Below are 20,411 nucleotides of genomic sequence, written 5' to 3'. Positions count from 1 at the left end.
GGATCTGCTGATTGTAACAGCGAATAAAGTCCAACCCGGCTATAGAGGAACAACGTTGCTTCTTCATTTCATTGTCTTCCATCTCGGTCACCAGGTGATGAGATGGTTCACTTTTGCACTGTGATCTGTAGTTTAGCTTATATCTTTATCTTTCTAAACTGTCAACACTGCTAAATCAGTTTCACATCCTGGATATATCCTTCAAATTGTAGAGGCTTCTGTCTGCTTCTCTCTGAAATCACTCTTTTGTTTTTCTTCATATTTCTTCAGAGATTGCAGTTAGTTCGCTTTGCTGACATGACGATTTTTATTTGTGCTATTGTTACACAATGATTTTGTACTTTTAAACATCCCATAATTGTCACTTGTGGTCCCAGTAGCCACTGTTCAGAGACTGATATAGGGCCTACTCTTTTTCTTCTCCATGAAAATTCATTGCCTTCTTCTTCCGTCCTATTGCAGGCGAAGTTATCGGCTATATTAGCAAAAACTTAAAATATTAGTAAAGTAAAGTTCCACTGTCAACTTTGGAGACCATTCATGCGATGGGATGACACCAAATCGCTGTCACAGCTGGTAAACTAACGGTAAAGTACTCAAAACCTCCTCTGTAGTATCTCCAGGCCCACATATTGATGACTCACACACAGACTCACAAGGTGGAAACAATACCAGCGTCGCTGTCATGGCTGGTAAATATACCACAATAACTTTAAGTCACTTCAAATCAATATGTGAACACGGCTATCATGCAGAAAGCTGCCGAGGGGGAAACCGAGATAAAAAGGTTGCGAGAATTTTTAGTTCATGTTTTTTATACACTCTGAGACTGAGCAGTCGGGGGTATTTCTGTTGAAATTTTAATTTAATATTTTATGATGCAGTTGCCTTTTACTTTTACCATCCTCGTATCTTAAAAGGCTCCAAAAAAAAAAAAAAGTCTACAACCCCAAAATATCAACCAACTCAGATTATAAAAGCCGAGCGATGCAATGCTATATTCATTGGTTTTTGGGCTCATGCGGAATCTTCCTGGGGTTGTCCAGACCCCTCAGACACAAACACAGTTGTGGAGGCTCACAGACTCATCATCTATAATAGTGGCCACCTTGGGGACCTTCACACTTGCTGCCTTGAGCATTTCGCCCCCCTAGCAGGAAGGGCTGGATGCATTTGGAAGAAGCAAAAACAAGATTACTTATTATATTATATATTTATTCAATTGGTGGTGCGTCCCATGAAGCGGGGAGATTATGGCACCTTCACCCTGAACATTTGCATGCGGTCACACTGCGAGAGACCGGAGAGGACTTTTAGAAGAGTCATAAGTTCATCCAAGACAAGTTTTCTAAAAGACTTTATGGAACACAGCTGATCGAGGATCACTTTATCAGACGCTTTCCTTTTCAGAGCTTGGGTCATTTTCATATTTTTACACTAAGTTGCATTGACCAAATTCTCTAAACTGGATAAACATATAAATATATATCAGTTGTTTTACCACATGAATGCCACCCGTTCATGAGTAGGTGTGCGTTTGCGAGGTTTGAGCATTGGCATAACTAACACTGACAAACTAGCTACCTGCTCTGCTCTATTTGAGACCTCAGTGCTCCGGGTTCTGCTTTCGAAAATCAGCAGTCGAAAACAACCCATTTGGCAGCGTCAGTGATAGGAGGCCGACTAGGGGGACCAAAACAATGACCGAATATCACTACAGCTTGTAACGACGCATCATCAGAGCTGTGCTGTGCCGCGGCCGGAAGGGAGAGGGAATTGTTTGACATGAAGTTATATGCTAGAAATACGCTCACATCAAGCTAAATGGTCCATGACTTAGATGGAACATGACGTGACAGTAAAAGAGATGAATATGAAAATATATGCAACTATACATAAGGCCATGTTACAACATTAGGACCACGAGGCACATGTTGGAGTGGGAGAACGAATGCTAATAAAACAAAGCCCTGTTAGCAGCTCTAGGAGGCTATCCTAAAGCTAAAGGCTAAGGCCCGCATGCGCACAATTGCAATGCTAATGCACCGATGTTGGAGGTAGCTGAAAAGTTTACCATGGTCACGATCTTAGTTTAGCATGCTAGCATTAGCTAATTAGCACTGGAAATAAGGTACAGCTGAGGGGAATGTCGTTTTTAATGAAATTGAAATTGAATTTTATTATACTCGTCATATACATTGTACATATACATGAAATGTAACCTCTGCATTTAACCCATCCCTAGCTTATTGGGAGCAGTGGGCTGCTGAGAAGCGCCCGGGGAGCGGTTAGGGGTTCAGTGTCTTGCTCAGGGACACTTCGGCACAGGTACTCGGGTAGCAGCCAAGGTAGCAGCCAAGAATCGAACCGCCAACCTTGCGGTTGCCGGACAACCCTCTCCACCTGAGCGACGGCCGCCCCACAAAAAAGTTTATCTTGCAAGTACTCGGTCATAAAAAAAAAAAACAGTAGTGAACTAAATTTAAAAAGCACTATAGATAAAAAGTCAGCGGGTCACCATAGGGTTCATCATCTGGGAATCAGGAATGTCTAGCTGGAGTAAATAGCTGTTGAGATAGTTAAGTCTGGACCAAAGTGGTGGACTGACATTTCTATAGAAACACTAAAAACACTGTCAAACCACTCAGCAAACCATCTCATATACCATACTTATTTAGCATGAAGTTCATTTTAGTTATTCATATTTATTTGACTTGATTTTAACATTCTGTGCATGACTTGTACGACCCCGACACTCATTAGCAAAGAAAATATTCTAAGCTTGAGAAAAAATTGGTGAATGCAACAAGTTCTCTTAAATCGCTCATTCTTGAATGAAGCACATTGTATTCACTGTAGGATTTTGATATTTCAGATATCACCAAAGGATAAAAGAAAAAATAACTCATACATTGAGATACATAGAACAGGACGTTGGCTCTGCTCCCTCATAGCTCTCGCTCTTCTTATTCCATTATTATTTAACTATGTGACAAAGGCTACATCCATTTTGAATTTCATTTTCTCCATCCCGCTGCTAAAAAGCCCCTTGTAATTTACAATTCAGCACAGAGGCACCATCCTCTCTTCGTCATGGAAATGTTACTCACATGGCTGTAGAAAATGGGAGCACTAAAGGTCAATTGATTCTCTCTGTTATCTAATGTGTTGTAATCCGTCTCACTGCTGAAAACGCTGCACTGTGGGTCATATGCTTATTGAATTAAAAATAAATGGAGGACTGTATGTCGCTGTATTTTCACTAACAGCACTACTACAACACATTTCCTTTGTCCTTTCTGGGAAAGATGATCAAGCACTGCAGCTCGGTGACTGCAGATCAGCGGGCCAATAAAATACAGAGAAGCCTGATGAAGGTTCAGGATGAAAGATTTCACCGACTTTTCTCCAGAGCGATTAAGTGATGTCAGCCTCGATTATGCTAATTTATTTTTCTCATTTATTGGCTGTAATGGTGGTTAAAATGCAGACCACTTGGCCCCGCGATAAAATCCATCTTTAATGGCGGTCACAGCTTTCCCTTTGAGTTCACACACACTCTTTCTAAGAATAAACCACAAAAACCCTCAGATACATCACTCGGCATTGAAGATGACATTTTAATACTGCACTTTAAACAATTAAGGATTATGGTTTTACTAAGCTGATCACCTTCCTGTCTTTTTTATACAAGATGCATCTCATTAAAATTGCCTGCCACACACACGCACACACACACTGTACATCAGTGAACTCCGAAACCTTTAGCTCATGTGGAGCGACACACAAGGGGGACAAAAACTGTTACATCATCTGCCTAAATCCATTTTCTCTGGCACACACACAAACAGAGAAAGAGCTGCACATACAGTTTCAGGGACAATAACACATCCACACACACACACACACACACACACACACACACAGAGAAACCCAGACATCCATGCATGCAAACAAACACGGCAACGAGCACAGCCGAGACATACAAACATAGTAAACAGAGGACGACTCACACAGGAGCACAGACAGACTTACAGAAGAAAAGCCGCAGAACAGGAAACACATCCAAACCTAAGAAACACACACACACGCCAGCTTAGATCCCTTCTCTCGCTTCATTTCCCACAGCCAACCTGCTGCTGCTGAGGCCTCGCTTGCATGACAGCAACTCTGTGATGACAGATGATGACGGATCGCTGAGGAAGTGTTCACATGACTGTATGTTTGTGTGTGTGTATAGTTGTGTGCTCAGGAGAATGGATGGATGTTGCTGAGGTCTTGTTTGCTTCTCTGATGGTTTTAAAGAGTTTGTCCTTTTCAGACATCACCTTGTCATCGGGTTCTTCCATCCCAACTCGTCAAATACGGCAGCTTGGTTAGTAACCCTACCGGTCGGACTATGAAGCTCCAGGTACCCTTCTAGAGTCAGGTTTGCACGTGCAGGGCTGCCTCCAGTGGCCGTGGTAGCTATGACAGTAGCAAAGGAGAAACTAGGGAGGAGGTTGAGGTTGATGGATGGGTCGAATAGACACAGTACTTTCACCCAGGACACCACTGTTTGTGTCCTGAGTGAAACCAAGTCAATGTTGACTTAAGTTAATGTAACGTACTTTACTTTCGTCGTCACATAAGTGAACACTCACTGTGTGTGTGCGTGTGTGTGTGAGAGAGAGAGCCTGTATTTGTGGCTGTGTGTGAAGCAGTATTGATTTCCCCAGTAAAACACATGCCAAAAACTGCTGCAGGATGCGCCCACGTGACTCTGCACGAGCCAATACGTGAGCTGGGTGAATTTGATTGGCCCGCGATGGCGCCTGATGTGTGTTTTGCCCTTACTGTGTCCCCTGTGGTGTGTGTGTGTGTGTGTGTGTGTATGTGTGTTTTATAAGACACATATGGTGCGAGTGCTGAGTACCATTTCATTACAGACTGCGGAGATCACAGATATTAATCTCATTAAGCGCAGTCGTCCTCATCCTGAACCTGACTCACGCGCCGTATCGGTCACTGCCCCCACCCGGCGATGCTGTCGGGATGGCGATGTTGATGAAAATGAAGCCTCTGCCGCTCTTTAAACCACAGTAAAGAGAATAAAGTCTTCACTAATGAGTGTCTGCCCGTTATGTAACCGTCTGAAGCATAAAATCACGCTCAGAGCAGAGTGCAACATCGACACCGACAGTTTGTGCCAGTTAAGAAGACAAAAAAAATGTAACTCAGCAACAGCACTTTATCCTAAAGTATAAAACAATACACAAGCCAAAGATACTGTTCTCCACTGTTTTCACCTTTCATCTGAAGGCTCTCGGTGCATAAACTCAGGCCCCCTGGTTTCCAAACGCTTCTGCCTCAAAACAACCTCTGATCTTCGCAGTGAATTTCATACAGCCATCTGACACCAACGGGTACATCTCCTTCACACGGACCCCAGAATCTAATCTGGGTTGTTGAGCGCCGGGGCAGTTTACAGCTTCCTAACACCTAAAGCTAGGTCTTGAACAGCATGTATGATTATGCACAGTTATGAATATTTTATGTAGATTTTCTTTTCTTTTTTTTCTTCTTTAGGGATGGTAAATAGACAGCGAGTGTGTGCGGTCAGAACCGCACGGGTCGACTTTGATTTACCCAGGTTGCAATGCAACTTCGCTCCACCAGACAGATCTTAATGAGGAGAATAAGCTGCCATGTGGAAATGGATTTACTTAATTGCCGCTGATTGTGGGACTTTTTCTTTTTTTTAACCCGTGCATGAGATGGGTTGAAATGCATAATCCTTTTTTTTTTTATGATTCGATTTAAGCACAATCTCATTTATGAATATTACTGTTTATTTGCCGTCCATTAATGTCGTGGCCCTGAATCACCATGGTCTGGAAGGGACTTAGATATTAGCTGCTATCTACATGCACCGAGTGTGCAGGATGATAGACCAAATCTTGGCAGAGGGCAAAATTCGGATAAGCTGTACATATGCGTCTTCATGCTCCCATCACTGAAGAGAATATTTCAAGCATCAGTGGGGAAACAGAAGAAACGCACCGCCATAAACATGAGTTTGGTGGAAAAAGGTTATTTCACTATACTGCAGCTGTTATATCATCACACTCAGGTCGGTCTTACGTGCGCCTATTTCTCATCGGGTGATGAAATGTGGCATTGCCGTTTCCTCCAAAACGTTTGGCGCCAACACAGGAAGTAGTGCGCCTTTTATGTAGTGAAGAAGAAAGCGAGATATCGTGATACAAAAGTACGTCGTCTAAATTCTCAGGAAGTCTGATGGGAGACATTTGGAGGGAATGTCATTTGAAGATTGTGGCTGTGGTTTTTTGCATCAAACTTGCAACACACGGCAAACTGGACGGCAACTGGCAACCTTCCAGTCACAAGCTTCTCCAACCTTCAAGCTCCATTACTCCAGAATATAATAGTGCAGGACGGGTTCTCTCTGTATAACAATGGTGGAGAATAACGTGCAAAGGTCCACTTGGAACTTTTTTTTCGGTTTAACGAGTGACCGTGTTTAATTGGTGACTCTCAGCCGGAAGCGTCCACGGTTGCTTGTGGTAACTTACGGAAATGGTTGACTTACATAATAAACACGGATGATAGTGGTGTAACGGATCGATGGATCTGTACGGATCCCCCCCTCACGGTTCGGCACACATGTGAACCGCGGATTAATTACACAGTTTAACGTTAACTATCACAGTGTGAAATAAAGTTTTACAGACATCGTTTTCTATAAGTTACTTTAACAAAGTAAAAGAATAACTTTTAGAATTGTTGATGGTTTACAGACTTCAGAGCGGTTGAAATGATATTTGGGACGGTGTCAAAAACAGCCTGGAGCCTTGTAGACCAGCTGCTATAACCAAACAACAAAGGGATCTGTATCTGCTGGAATACCGCTGCTGGAATATCGATTCCGACCAACCGAACACGCAACAACCAGACATTTTAATGCTGGTGGGTTTAATTCAATGTTTAAAGCTCGCTAACTCGTCTCGATGGCCGGGTCAGAACGCCACTTCCGTTGCATGCGCATACTTTTGAAGACGTCAGCTGCAATGGGGTCTATTTCACTTGAAACTGTCATGTTCATTTTGCACTAAAAACCTCAATTAAATAAGAACATACTCAGCCATTTAAATTTGTCAAGTCTAACGAACGACGGCCAAACAAAAATAAGACAGAAGTAATCTTTCCTTCAAGTCACTTTTCCATTGTGTTTTAGGAAACTGCTGCAGTGAATGAATGTTATTACAGAGTAGCAGTTGACATCCATGTTTGTCCAAAATGTCATCACTTCATAATTGTATGCTATTAGCAGTTGTGTGAAATGTCAAAATTAGCATATGAACTATTGAGTTATGGCCGAAAATATGTTTTGTGGGATCACAGTGACCTTGACCTTTGACCTTTAACTACTGAATGCTAAGTTTAAACGGACGTTTGTGACAAATTTGAAGAAATTCTCTCAGACATCGACGGACGGACAAACGGACAAACCAGAAAACATAATGCCTCCGGCCACGACTGTCGCCCGCGGGGAGGCATAACAATGCAGCTGTTACCCACACAACTGTGACTTCAAGGCCACATGTCAGACACACAAATGGAAAGACACTTGGACAGACGGGTGCACTCACACACAAACACCCACAGAGCAGCGAGTGAGTGATGGCGTGAGGGACGGAGGTGAGCAGCTGCAGTGATACATGGCGAGTTGAAGGAGGGGAGGCCAAGCGGCTGTAAATCCTTCTCTCTCCCAGGCAACCCTTTGGATTACATTTTCATTCCATCCCTTTGTTCTCTTTCCCCTCTGCCCCCTTCTTCCTCTGTCTGATGCTATAGACGGAGTAAACCTCTGCCGTCTGCCTGTCGGCCCGTTCGGAGACTCGACGAGCCTCGTTTTCACAGAGAGTTTCACTCTTGTTGTATGAAAAACAATTGTACATGACTGAAATCTTTGTCTTGTGTTTATTTGAATAAATACAGCAATTACAGAGCTAACGATGGTGGTGATGATGATGAGGAAGTTGAGTCAGGAAGTCTGCTTATTTTGCTCCCCCTTTTTTTTGCTCACGCTGTCAGTCTTTTCAACATTTCCCATCTAATTTCGACTTCATATTTAGCCAATAAAACAGAAATGAAACTTGTTCCGAGCTCGCCTTGACTCCCGCTGTCCTTTGGCGCTGGCGTTCGGGCTCCGCACGTCAACCCCAGGCTCCTCTATAGAGGGACATTTTTTTCCAATCCCAGGGTTGACACTTCATCTCTATAGTTGTCGTTCCCAGGGGACAGTGTGCACTCTCCATCAGCGAGAGGGGGGGGGGTATATATCATTTATTGCCTGTACAGGACTCATGATGGGGTCGCGCCAAAACCATTTTTTTTTGTCAATTCAATCACGCAGCTTCTAAAAGCACAGACTTACGTCAGCACCGAACAGTTCTCTCAAGGTGTTGTTACTGAATGGATTTGCTGACCTTGAGGAGTTACGGATGCCCAAATTCCATTAGTTCCATTTCAGCTACGGAATAATGACTGACATTTCACATTTGGATCAGCAGCAAAATTTACTTGATTTTTCGCTCTGTCCGTCAAATTTGTTTGTTTTTGTAGGCGCTGCCAACAGACTGGAACAAACAAACAGGGATGAAAAAAATCAAAGAAGCAAGAAAAAAAGAAAGTACAAAAATGTTTGTGGTACATTCGCACGTGCAACATGTCAGCATTTTATCAGGTTAATGAAAAGGGAGTCAGTGCTTCAACATGTGGTGAACATATCAAGAGGTGATACATTATGATGCGTGTACAAGAAGTTTGACTTACAACAGTATAAACCCACTACTCTGCTGTCGTATTATTAATATGTGGCATTTCATTTGTAGCGCGCTGTAAATATAGACTATCAACATAAATGCAATGTGCTCATATACTCATAAAAGTGTCAGACGCAATCACTTTGATTGAAGATGACACACACTGCACTGTGAGCAAAATACAGTATTTGTCGTGCACACCAAAGAGCAAACCTGCATCCTGTTTACGGTGCTCAAGCTCGGATTTCTAAGTGATCTAATTGGTTACAGGTGTTTTGACAGGTGCATTTTGGGTGCAGGTGATTGACGATCGAAAACGCATGAAAAAAAACGAAATGATATTTTGTGAGGTATCATATTGTTGTGTGAGGACACGTTTACTATATTTACTATCCGCCATTTTATTTGAGCCTTGGAATTCTGAAAAATGTACATGGATGCAGAAGCTGTGCCACATCGATGATGGAACTGACTCGGATCTCAAATTACTGCTCACTATACTGTGAATTATTGAGTGGGTGTTGTAAAGTGAGTAGTGAATGAGGGAACGAGGGAGAAATGGGAGAAAATGTGTTGTGCACCCTTTAATTTAGTCTCTGGAATTGGGCCAATCCAATTGAAATCAAATTATTTGTGGTGTGAAACAAGCTTTTTTTGAGCTGTAACATTCAGTTTGAAACTGGAGGGTGAACAGTAGAATATTATCATCAGATCTCTTTTGTTATTATCGGCTACCAACTTAAAGGATAGGGTATCTCAAACCTCAAAACTCCAGGACTACCAGTGCTACTCATATATATATATAAATCATATATTTTTGTTTGTGTAATTGGAGTGTATCGACCCTTTAAGAAATATACATTTTCCTCTTTTCCCTAATTGCAGGCGACGCAGAGGTTCAATGTTCAACGCACGTGGTAATTAAAACGCTGCACCTTTCTTGTATTGCACAACATCTGGAGGGATGCAAACAGATGTCTCGAGTTCGCTGCGAGAAGCTAAGGCCACGAGGATACCGCGAATTCCCTGCGGACGCGTCAAGTTCGTGCGCACTTCACCAACCACGTTGCGTGACACCAAACCGTGTAGTGCAACCGTGTGCGCACACACGCGTGAGCTTTGAACATGAAATGCTTGGAAAGGCTTTTGTACATCAAAGTGCTTCTCACATGAAAATAATTAACCTTCCTTAAAACACACCGTGGCGAGGGAACACGGCCCCCCCACCCGCAGATTAGAAAAACACAAAGTGTGGCTAGTTGGGATTATAAGAATCAATTTATGCAAGAGAGCTTCAGCCTATACCCGTGTGATTTGTGACGGGGGGGGCTGCCATGAAGAAGCCAGGGAAATATTTACAATCTCTCTCTCCACCGCTGATTTAAGAGTCTCTCTCAATATTCCTCACTCTCTAACACACACACACACTCACACACACACACACACACACACACACACACACACACACACACACACACACATCCAGGAATAGATTAACTCCAGAGTGCAGCAGAAGGAGCTGTTTGTGTTTCCCGGCATCATTATGTGCTTGATGGAGGGGTTAAAAGGTTGAGGTGTAGAACAGCTCAGATAATGGTCAGCCTGGTTGGCTCGGTCACAGTCACACAGAAAAAAAAGAAAAGAAAAAACAACGAGAGCCAGAGCCAATGGTGCCGTGTCAAGAGATATCATCTTCCTGCTGTAATGAAGCGGCTTCTCTGCATTTCTGCCTGGTAACAGCGAGAGGAGTGACGGCGCCGCCGGTAGAGACGTTCAAACACTGTCAGCAGCTGTCATTACCTGCGGCGAGGAAGGGTCCCTCCTGGGAGCGGATGTGTCGCAAACGACAAATGTTCGCAAAGAGGACGGGCGACGCCGTGAGAAACCCAAGGCTACAACAAAGCACGTTACATCATCATGAATAGGGATTATTTCATCGAGTCACCACTGCCTTGGCTCTGGTTTAAAAACGGTGTGGTATGTAATAGCCAACTTTCCATCTGATTTCTTTCTTTTTTGTCCTTGTCTGTGTGACAAGCTCTGGCAGTGCGTAATCAGAGAGGCACAGAGAAGTTCAGAGCAGAGTGCAGCCGAGCAGAGCGGCCCTTCCTTCATCTTGCATCTTGGCCCACATGCAGGATCTTTGGCCTTGGATCGATTCCAGCCAGAATATCCTCCTCTTATATGTACTGCGACACCTCTGATCATCCGAGCTCTTCAGATAAAAGGGGGGGAAAAAACAAACAGCCGAGGTCCCGAGCACGAGCAGCCGGCGTAAATCAAAGCTGCGACACGAAAGTTATACATCCCCGATAGAGCCGAACCTCCTCTCTCCCTATAGTCCAGGTTTCTGCCATGACTCTTGTTACAAGCGTCTGCCAGCGTGTAGCGTGAGGCTAAGGTAAGAAACAGGCAGCAACTGTAAAGCCTCCATGCTGCGGCGAAAAGCAATACTACCATTCTGAAAATCCAAGTCCATGCAAGTACGGAAGTTAACGTAGTAATGTGACGACTAATACTATGCCAGCACTGAAAAATACTCGCTTCTAATTGACTTGACTGTAAGGTGTTATGTCGGGTTCAGACTACACAATATTTTTGTCCATTATCATGGTCATGGTCAGATTGGTCGTTTATAGAGTCGTAAATTCTTGCCGAAAGACGTGAAAGACGTATACATTGGTACCCGACCAATCACTGCTTGCCATCTTTCATGACGTTCGTGACGGCATCGGGAAGGAAACAGATAATAGCGTCTGAAGCACTATGCAGGAAAAATAAAAGAAGAAAGGACTGTGGACCAAAGACTGTTCGGGCATACACCAATAACAAACCGATAACGTCACCTGCACATTGCTCCCACAGTCGTTTTCGCCTTTTTATTTTACTTTTTTTATAGAAATAAAACCCATAGTTCCTTTTTTGCGTTTCAGGGCCCACGTTTATCAAATTAAAAACTTTATAAAATACTAAATAAGCGTATTATCGATACTTAATCTGAGGATTTGGTGTCAAACAAAAAAAAAGAAAAGCTCATATTTGGCAATATTTTGGATTCAAAGCGCTCTGCAGATAACGAGCGCCTTCGACAAATGTCTGTTCTTGTAAAATGTCTGATGTTATCTGTAACACCGGTTTTTTAACCGGCAGGAAAATGTCCTCACTAAGGCGTCCTTACTGTGGACCCGTTCTTGGGTCACACCATGACGACAGTACGGTTTGTCAATCCTTCAAAGAGAACTTGAGGTAAAAATAAATGTTTTTAGCCAGCAGTGAAGCATAAATGTAGCTATAGCCAGCCACCTCAGGGTATTTTATGAGCAGACTGTCAATGTCAGCCATAGGCTAACGTTACATTGTGACTCCGATTGGACTTGATGGAACACGTCATGGAAGGAAAATAAAAATCAGACATGCTTGTCTTTCTTCGGGAACGCTGTTCGGCGTCCACTATGACACACTACGTGGAATAAATCGATCATAATCAGGCTGGCATTGTGCAGTCTGAGGGAAATGGAGTATGGAAAGTATGGGGATGTTTTACACTAAAGGGGAACTAACTGGTGTCTAGCTGTCCTCTGTCCTTTTACGCAAACATTTCTCAAAACTACAGTGTGTGATCATGGTAACGAAGAAACGTGTCACCCTGTGCAACATTGTGACTCACCTCAGAGCATTTATTTTAATAGTTTTTGGACAGCAATTGAGCTTTATAGCACAGAGGAATAAAATACATCAGGCATTGACAACCCAGACAACATTGCACTTGGGAGTGGACTTCATCAAGAGCAATACAAATAGAGGCTATCACCAGCCTTGTTCTTTTAAATCATAAACTGCCTTTAATTAATAGAATAGAACTGAATCAACTTTATTGTCCAGCCGAGGCAGCAAAATGCAAACCCAAAAATGTCCACATGGCATTAACAGAACAAAGACCTCTCAAAGCAGTTGCATTCGTACCTCAGGTATACAGCCTAGACTCTCATATTTAAGTTTACTGTTCTTTGTTTGACCACAATAAGTGCATTTGTAGATCCTTATTTTTGCCAGGGTTATTCTGTAGCGTTGCCCAGAAGGGAGCAACTCAAAGGGTTTTGTCATTGACAACAGAACTTTCCTGTGCACAGCTGTGCTGTTGAGGTCATCTAGTGGCTTTTGTTGTTGCTGTCTTAAAAACCCGTCAGCTTGATTCTATCTACTGAAGCCAAGTGCCCATACCAGACAGAGATATTAAAAACAAAGATGCTGGCTGGACTTAATCCGTTCTCCTAGCTTGGATACCCGAGCAGAACTTGATGACTTTTAGGTAGTTTTTGTTCTGTTTTCTTCCAGTAGTCATGTGACCATCATATTGTAATCTTGCTTACATTATCACCTTGGATCACAAGCGGTTCCTTCACCAAACTTGGTGCTGCAGTGCTTTATTTTCCAATGTTGGGCCTCATAACCTTCTCAATAATAGATCTCAAGAGACGTGTTCTGACACGAGATAAATCCAGTTATGGTCCTGGGAAACCTTCTGGATCAAATCTCGGAAACTCTCTTATACCTTATAGTCGAGGAGGACACGGCGAAGCGTTGTGCCGCTCGTTGAGTTCATCTGGGTTTCTAAACCGATGAGCGGAGCGATCGCGCGTGAGCCGGGATCCTTATGAAGCCGAGCGGCTGGTGCCAAACAAAAGCGAGCTGCAGCACGGCAAGCACTCTCGTCTGTCACCCATCATCGACGTTTCTCATCACAGCCGACGGTTTTCCATGCATTCAACACGAGTGCGGTGCTAAAGAGCGCCGCGTCCGTGGACCTTGTGGGATTCTCTGCGACTGCAAGTCAAATACTAAAAAAAAACAACTAAAAAAAGTCTTCTTTTCACATTTAGTAAAGCCCTGCAAAGATTTGATGGAGTTTATCCTTCTGATAATCCAATGCAACCCCAGATTTGGTACGATACTGTGACACAATTTTGTTTCCAAATCAGCTTTGACGGTGTAAAAGCTGGATCTCATCAAGTTCACCTGATCTGACTCTCTCGGCTTTCTTTGCTGTCTTTCTCTCCCGTGTGGGCAGGTAACACGGCCGCAGACTTCTGACTAGATGCGAGAAACTTTTGCTGAACTTTTAATCAGTTTCACAGAGCTCTGATCCTAAGCCAACTTCCTTTTGCTCTCAGAAACCACAGGAGACAGAGAGGAGCCAGGCCACGCTGCACCTAATCAGCACAATCGATCGCTTCCATTGATGATGCCGGATAAATGATAATCAGCAAAGGATTTCTCAGGGACTTTGAGGCCGGCCATTCTATTCCTTACCATTCCGTCATAGATCCGTCCATTTAAGGCCAAGACAATATGTAAACATGTCGTCTTTGTGCTCAGCCAGTGAGAAGATGGTCCTGAAATCTTAAACTGATCTTTAATTAATTTTTTTAAACCAAAAACAGAGCGTTGAAATGGGAAATTCGTCTGAGAATATGTAGGTAAGTTCATGAATTGTTACATGTACTCTATAGATGATCTGTTGAACGTCTTCAGACAAAGCGAAACAGTTGAATTGTTGAATCTCAACCAGCCGGCAACCTACGGTTCTGAAAAGTGAAGCCAATGTGGAAGTGTCTTAAACTTGCATTCCCTCTAATGGCCATCAGGGAGCGACTCCTCTGGTTGCAGAAAGAAGTCTGGTTGTATAGAAGTCTATGAGAAAATGACCCTACTTCTCTCTTGATTTATTACCTCAGTAAACATTGTAAACATGAGTTTATGGTCTCAATATAGTTTCAAGTCTCCTTCAATACAGCATGATGTTCATTTAGTAGATTATGGTCCATTTTAGAGTAAAATAGACATTAAAGCAGGGTATGCGTTAGGGCGGGGCTACCTTGTGATTGACAGGTCGCTGCCCGAGGCAAGCCGTCGCTAAAGTCCTGGATGAAGGTGAAAACTTTAGGAGGTCATGGGACTGCTTTTTGGCTTATAGTGTCGCTGGGGATGATCGGGTTGTACTTTTGTTAAAGTTAAATGTTTATTTTGGTCGTTCTAAATATGTGCATTTATTTCAGGATATCTTATGACTTAAGGTAATGCTGTCTGTTCGTGTGTATTCAATTAAATAAAAACTTTAATTATAAAAAAGAGATAGCTAGACTGGTTGCCAGTATCTTTAGTGAGAAGATGGGGCTCTGATGGGGTGTACGGTATGGCTTTGTATGTCTGTTTAGTAGATTTACATATTAGGTATGTTTACATATACACCATTAAAGATTTGGGACCTTTTGCTTTTCGTCAAAGGAATATAAAAGGGGTTCGTAGAGAGGCATGTTTTTACTTTCCATACCGGAACTCTGGTGTTATATCGGTCATGTTCTGAACAATACCCAGCCTTACTTGTTTCCAATATATAAGTCTCTCTGTTACTAATAATAGATTTGTATGCTTCATTTATATCGTGTATATTTATAGGGACTCGTGTGTTGTCTCTAGCAGCTGTACCATCAGACTATATAGAAACAAAGTGAGAGCTGGCTCTCTTGCTCTTCCACTTTCTTACAGATTTACGAGAGGACGGACATGAAAAGAAGAAAAGACAATCTACCATCTACGCCACTTGCTCGTGTTCATTTTGAGCCCATTAGCTTCTGGCTGCAGCCCAATCCTTTTAATCATCCGCTATTCCCCAGAGCCCTCTGGACAACTCTGGTATACGTCTAAATTATGGCAAGAAAAGCTGCCGTGGGGTAGGTTTGACTTGAAGTGTTTGTAAAAGATGTCGAGTACGGGAAGCGGTGTGGGGGGGGTCACAAACACGTATGGACTTTCATTTGAAGAAAACAAGAGTTCAGTTCAAACCCACCAGCACGTTGGGAGAGCACTGCATCTCCGCTGGTGTGTCATCTGATGCTGATTATCAGGCAACAGACTGGAACCTGGCACTTACTCGGATGTTATTTCAATCCCTGACTGACAAACGCAGACACACACACACACACACACACTGAGAAAAGTACTAGCTGCAGATCTGTTCCCATGGTAACACGGGCCAATAGATCTCAGCTATTGACTGAGGATGAAGATCTCTGTAGACCTATAGCAAAAGAAAAAAACACCACCTACACACACACACACACACACACACATACTGTATGTGCCGGCGGACTGTGACGCTCACACACACACACATCCATAATACACACACACCGGCTAGGCGTCAGCCTCCAAAACATCCTTTTTTGTGTGTTATAAATGGAGACGGAGAAACAATATAAATGTTTTCACTCTACAAAGACCTGAAACAGCTGAATGCTTGAGTAACCAGGTAACGGAGAGGAAGTCAAACCTCCCCGAGCCGTGCCATGGAAGGGCTCGCTCTTAAGTGGCACAGCAGCATGATATGAAAGAGGATGTGTGTGTGTGCGTGTGTGTGTGTGCGTGTGAGTGGGCAGTACGCTCAGGGGGAGGGTGGGCAGATGAACTGTCTTTTTTTCCCAAATAATTTGGCAGTCATCTCCGTGTTCTGCATCGCTGCTTTGATTCGAGCGTTTACTACATTTCTTTCGAATCACACCCTGTGTAGCGGCGCCATTTGTATCAGATCGAGGAGCCGGTGTTTCGTCGTTTACCGATCTCAGAGTGAATAAGAAAGATTGCCCGTGGCGGTCTTCTTCTTCCGACTAGTTAGCCGGTCAATCACTTTGACAGTTATCAAATATTAAAACCGCAGAAAGCAAACAGAGCAGCGAGCAAACCGCTGAGCAGTTTAATAGGACATGTGATGTTTGATTTTGTTGTCAAATCACTCAATGTTAGGGAAATGAGAGGGATGATTTTGAAGGCTTGTTATTCTAAAAAAGTATTTGTGGACGCCGTGTTCAGACAGGACACTTTGTCGTGTGGTGCCAAATTATGTCCATTAAAGCAAATGATTTCTGTGGGTAAAAGAGCAATCTCAGTGCTGCTATGGGATTTTCAAATGTCCCACATGAATAGATACATTGAAGCAGTGAGGAGACGAAACCTCAGACCTGGCCACTTCATTGCCACCGCATATTGCATAACACTTATGAAATATGATATTTCGCAATCTTGACATGAAGCATATTCACTAATATGTGATGTTGCCCTCTGGTGAAATAAAAGGAGAACGTTTGTTTATCTTCTTTTTATTATTATTAGTTGTCTAGTGACAGCTGAGGTACGTACGGACTATATGTTTGTGTTGTTTTGGTTTTATTGGATCATTACTTGTTATTGGGGAAATTAAGCAAATAGATAATCTAAAACAACCTCCGCAGCGCCATGCATGTCTCACACTGAAAACCTTTCCACAGCTGTCTGGGGAAATGTCCCAGAGTAAAAAAATACAAATAAAACTCAGTCATTATTCCTGGAAAGAGACATTTGACATTTTTGTTTTTTTAAATGTCATCTTCAGTGCAGCCAGCGCCGGCATTGAAATTCCATTCACATCCAGCGCCAGTTGGCATCAAGTCTGAGAGGCCAATATCTCCAAACCTCTGCAATTACATAATCCAAACTTTAAACTATCTACATTGATGAAAAAATGTATATCAATGGATTCCAAATAAATGTATTTAAATCTCGATTTTGTGGATGTCTGCTTCTTCTGTTGTACATTTATTACAGCTGAATTCATACTTGACTCTCCTTGATTTTAATTTGTTTACCAGAACGTGTCAAAACATATCTAAATGGAGGCACACTTGACTTCGTATACAGTCATGGCCTACTCCAAAGTTTAACCAGCTCAAAATTGAAATGACAAACAGTGATGCCTCGCCGTTTATCGAGGTTGAGGTTTATGCAGCCATAAAGCTCAGTCAAGCACCTTCCAGTGCTTTGAAAAAAAACATTATAAGCTCCTTTAATAAAACCTGAATCAAATAAAAAAAGGCTAAATCATGTTTTTTAAAAGGGAACAAAAATATAACTTGTTTTTTGTTGTCTGTATTCTATTTAAATTATAAAATTGTTTACTAAATTATAAAAATGCCATGTCCTCTTTAAGAGCTGCAGTCAAAGCAATGTGCCTGAGATATGGAACTGTCTCTGCTGCTGCTATTTTTATGTTTTCCTCGGGTGACTGTGAAGACACGCGGAGGTCGTAAATTATTGATCTGTGCCCGACTATGAAACGTCCCATATGGATCTCGTTCGAGGTTGACGACCTCGGGGCTCAATGCTCCATGAATGAATGAAAAGTGCCCTCCTTTAATGCAAAGAAACGGCCGCGGTGAGGAGCGCGCTGTGGCGGCGCGGTCCGCCGTGCGCTCCGGGAACGTGACATCGGTTGGGGCCCGTGTTGCTACAACACCGATTAATTAAACACAACACCGGACGTAGATTAAGTGCAGTCAGAACATCAATCCCAGCATCCACCGAGCGCATCAAAATGACAGCCACATTTTACACAACACAGCTGCTTAGCCAGCTCCATTAACCACCGATCTTCTCATAAACTGGCTAATAAAGAACCGCATTATTAATATGATACATCAAACCAGATTGAGACTGGAACGGGAGTCGTGTCATGTAGCGTTTATGTGTTTTGTTTGTATGATTATAAGGAATAAAGGAGCACTCTTACAGGTTGGATAATAAAGACACAGCATCGGTGTCTTACCGTCAGCGGCCAAAGAGCTCTGCAGCATCAGCATCAGCACCGCGCCGACGGTCACCAAGCGCCGGGCCAGCATCCCGTCCGGGGCTCGCGTCCTCTTCCCGTTCCTCGGCGAACAGACGGCCGACGTACCCGCACCCAGGGTCCATGCCGCCGGAGAGGAAGAGCGGGGGTCCCCCGTGTTATTTACCCCTCCAACCCTGGGGCCGCTGCCGGAGAGGAGCGCATGTTTTGGAGCCATCGGTCAACCAATTAATCCCGAGCGGAGAACGTCTAACGGCGCTGCTGCGGCGAGAGGCATCCGAACAACCTGCCCCCGGTGCGGACAAGCGGGGCTCCGCTCTCCATGAGCCCGCTGGAGGCCTGCGGGGATCGACACGCAAACAAAGATTATTTTTTTATTTTTTTTTATTATTGTTCCTCCCGCGTCTCACTGTTTCTGTTTCTGTGCGTGGAGTCCGATGTCCCTACTGCGACCGCAGAGCGCTCCTCATCTCCGCTGCCTGCTGCGTCAAGACACGGAAACGATACCGGAAAACAGTTTATGCTGCCTTCAAAATAAAAGCGTTGAATTCGCCTGGAAGTGGATTTGGCACGGAAAACGGTTGTAGGCCTACAATGCAAGGCAGTAATTATCATATATATTACATTTCAATATGCTAAAAACATCCCACTGATGTAGTAATAAAAATCAAAATAGATAAAATGACTCCGGCAGAAGCTGTTGCTCGACTGCTGTGGGTGGGTAGAAACTTATTTTCATTCCACCATGATACCATGAAGTCAGAGGTTATGCCTAAACGTATTAAGCTCAACAGAATTTTTGATGTATTGTTAAAGACCCATGGTTCCTGCTCAGATGTTTCATGTAGGAGTGAGTATCATGATCTCATCAGTTTATTTGCCTCCACATCCTGCAAATATGTTAATCCCAATTAGTAAACTAAGATTATCATTGTAAAATGCAATGGCATTAGCTATTGTCTAAACCAGGTGTTTAGTGGGACGCTGCACCCTGAGGTGAAATGGTACGAATATTACATATTATGTTACATTTAGTCCAAGTAGTCATTAGCATCCATTTCACAGCTAACGCACGACTCTTTCTATGTTTTCTCTTAATACAGAGTTTTGTTCCGTGAAGGGCTTTAATTATTCAGTGGCAAGACAACAACATGTTAAATATTTTTTTTAAATGGGTAAACTACTTTACTTCCGGTTTTGTTTCGGCTAGCTGCGGCTAGCTTGACGAAAGCTTCTAGCAGGTAGATACAGCTCGCGCTGCGTGTTTTGGTGTAATTACGGTGAAGATGACAGGGAGCAGACGGGTCACAACGGTCCGACTAATCCCCCACCGCAAAAAAAAAAAAAAAAAAAAAAAACTTGTGTCTTTTTCTTCTCTTTAATGAGTCGTAGCGTGAAGCCAGCTGCATCAGTAAAGGACCAAAATATCGGGGGCAGTGACGCCAGCGCTGCTCTGCTGTTTTTGGCAGATCTGAGACCAGCAGGAGGCAGGCGGCCCCTGGTGGGAGCTGAGGGCAGAGTCCCCACTGCCTGCACGCACAGTCACAGGAGTCCACACAGGGAACTATACCCGTTACCATAGGGAGTCCAATTTACGGTAAAAAGTAAATAAACAAATGAAGAAGAAATAATGGTGAAATCATTATTTTGCCGCTGACACAAAGAGTCAGTCAGGGCGCCATTTTTTCGAAACAATTGCAGAGATTTCTGGAGTATCTGTGCTCCACTGTCTTGACCGATGTTCAACCCAATCTTTATTAGGTGGGGCAACACTCGCTGCTTTACTCAAGCTCATTGCTCTGAGCGCACAGTAACACAGAACGATGTTAGCCATGTAAATATACTGTTTCACTGTATTTTACACAGTTACCTCTTCAAAGTTATGTCCTCGAGTACACTTAAGACATCGACAGGTCACCTTTATCGCA

At 43.2% G+C, this 20,411-nt stretch overlaps 1 protein-coding gene across 1 annotated transcript in view; it reads right to left on the bottom strand.

Moving 5' to 3' along the window:
* Nucleotides 1-19,541, bottom strand: part of kiaa1549la (KIAA1549-like a) — a 97,195-nt gene extending 77,654 nt beyond the window's left edge. Inside the window, exon 1 of the mRNA XM_076106596.1 lies at nucleotides 18,463-19,541. Coding sequence (XP_075962711.1) covers nucleotides 18,463-18,700 — 238 coding nt within the window. The 5' untranslated portion in view covers nucleotides 18,701-19,541. The remainder of the gene's footprint in view (nucleotides 1-18,462) is intronic.
* Between the last annotated feature and the right edge of the window lie 870 nt (nucleotides 19,542-20,411).

Source organism: Anarhichas minor, unplaced genomic scaffold (assembly GCF_050575085.1).
Source record: "Anarhichas minor isolate MPS153535 unplaced genomic scaffold, ASM5057508v1 ptg000034l, whole genome shotgun sequence".
Taxonomy (NCBI): domain Eukaryota; kingdom Metazoa; phylum Chordata; class Actinopteri; order Perciformes; family Anarhichadidae; genus Anarhichas; species Anarhichas minor.
The sequence above is the reverse complement of the archived record's forward strand: the minus strand, read 5'-3'. Positions and strand labels throughout refer to the sequence as shown.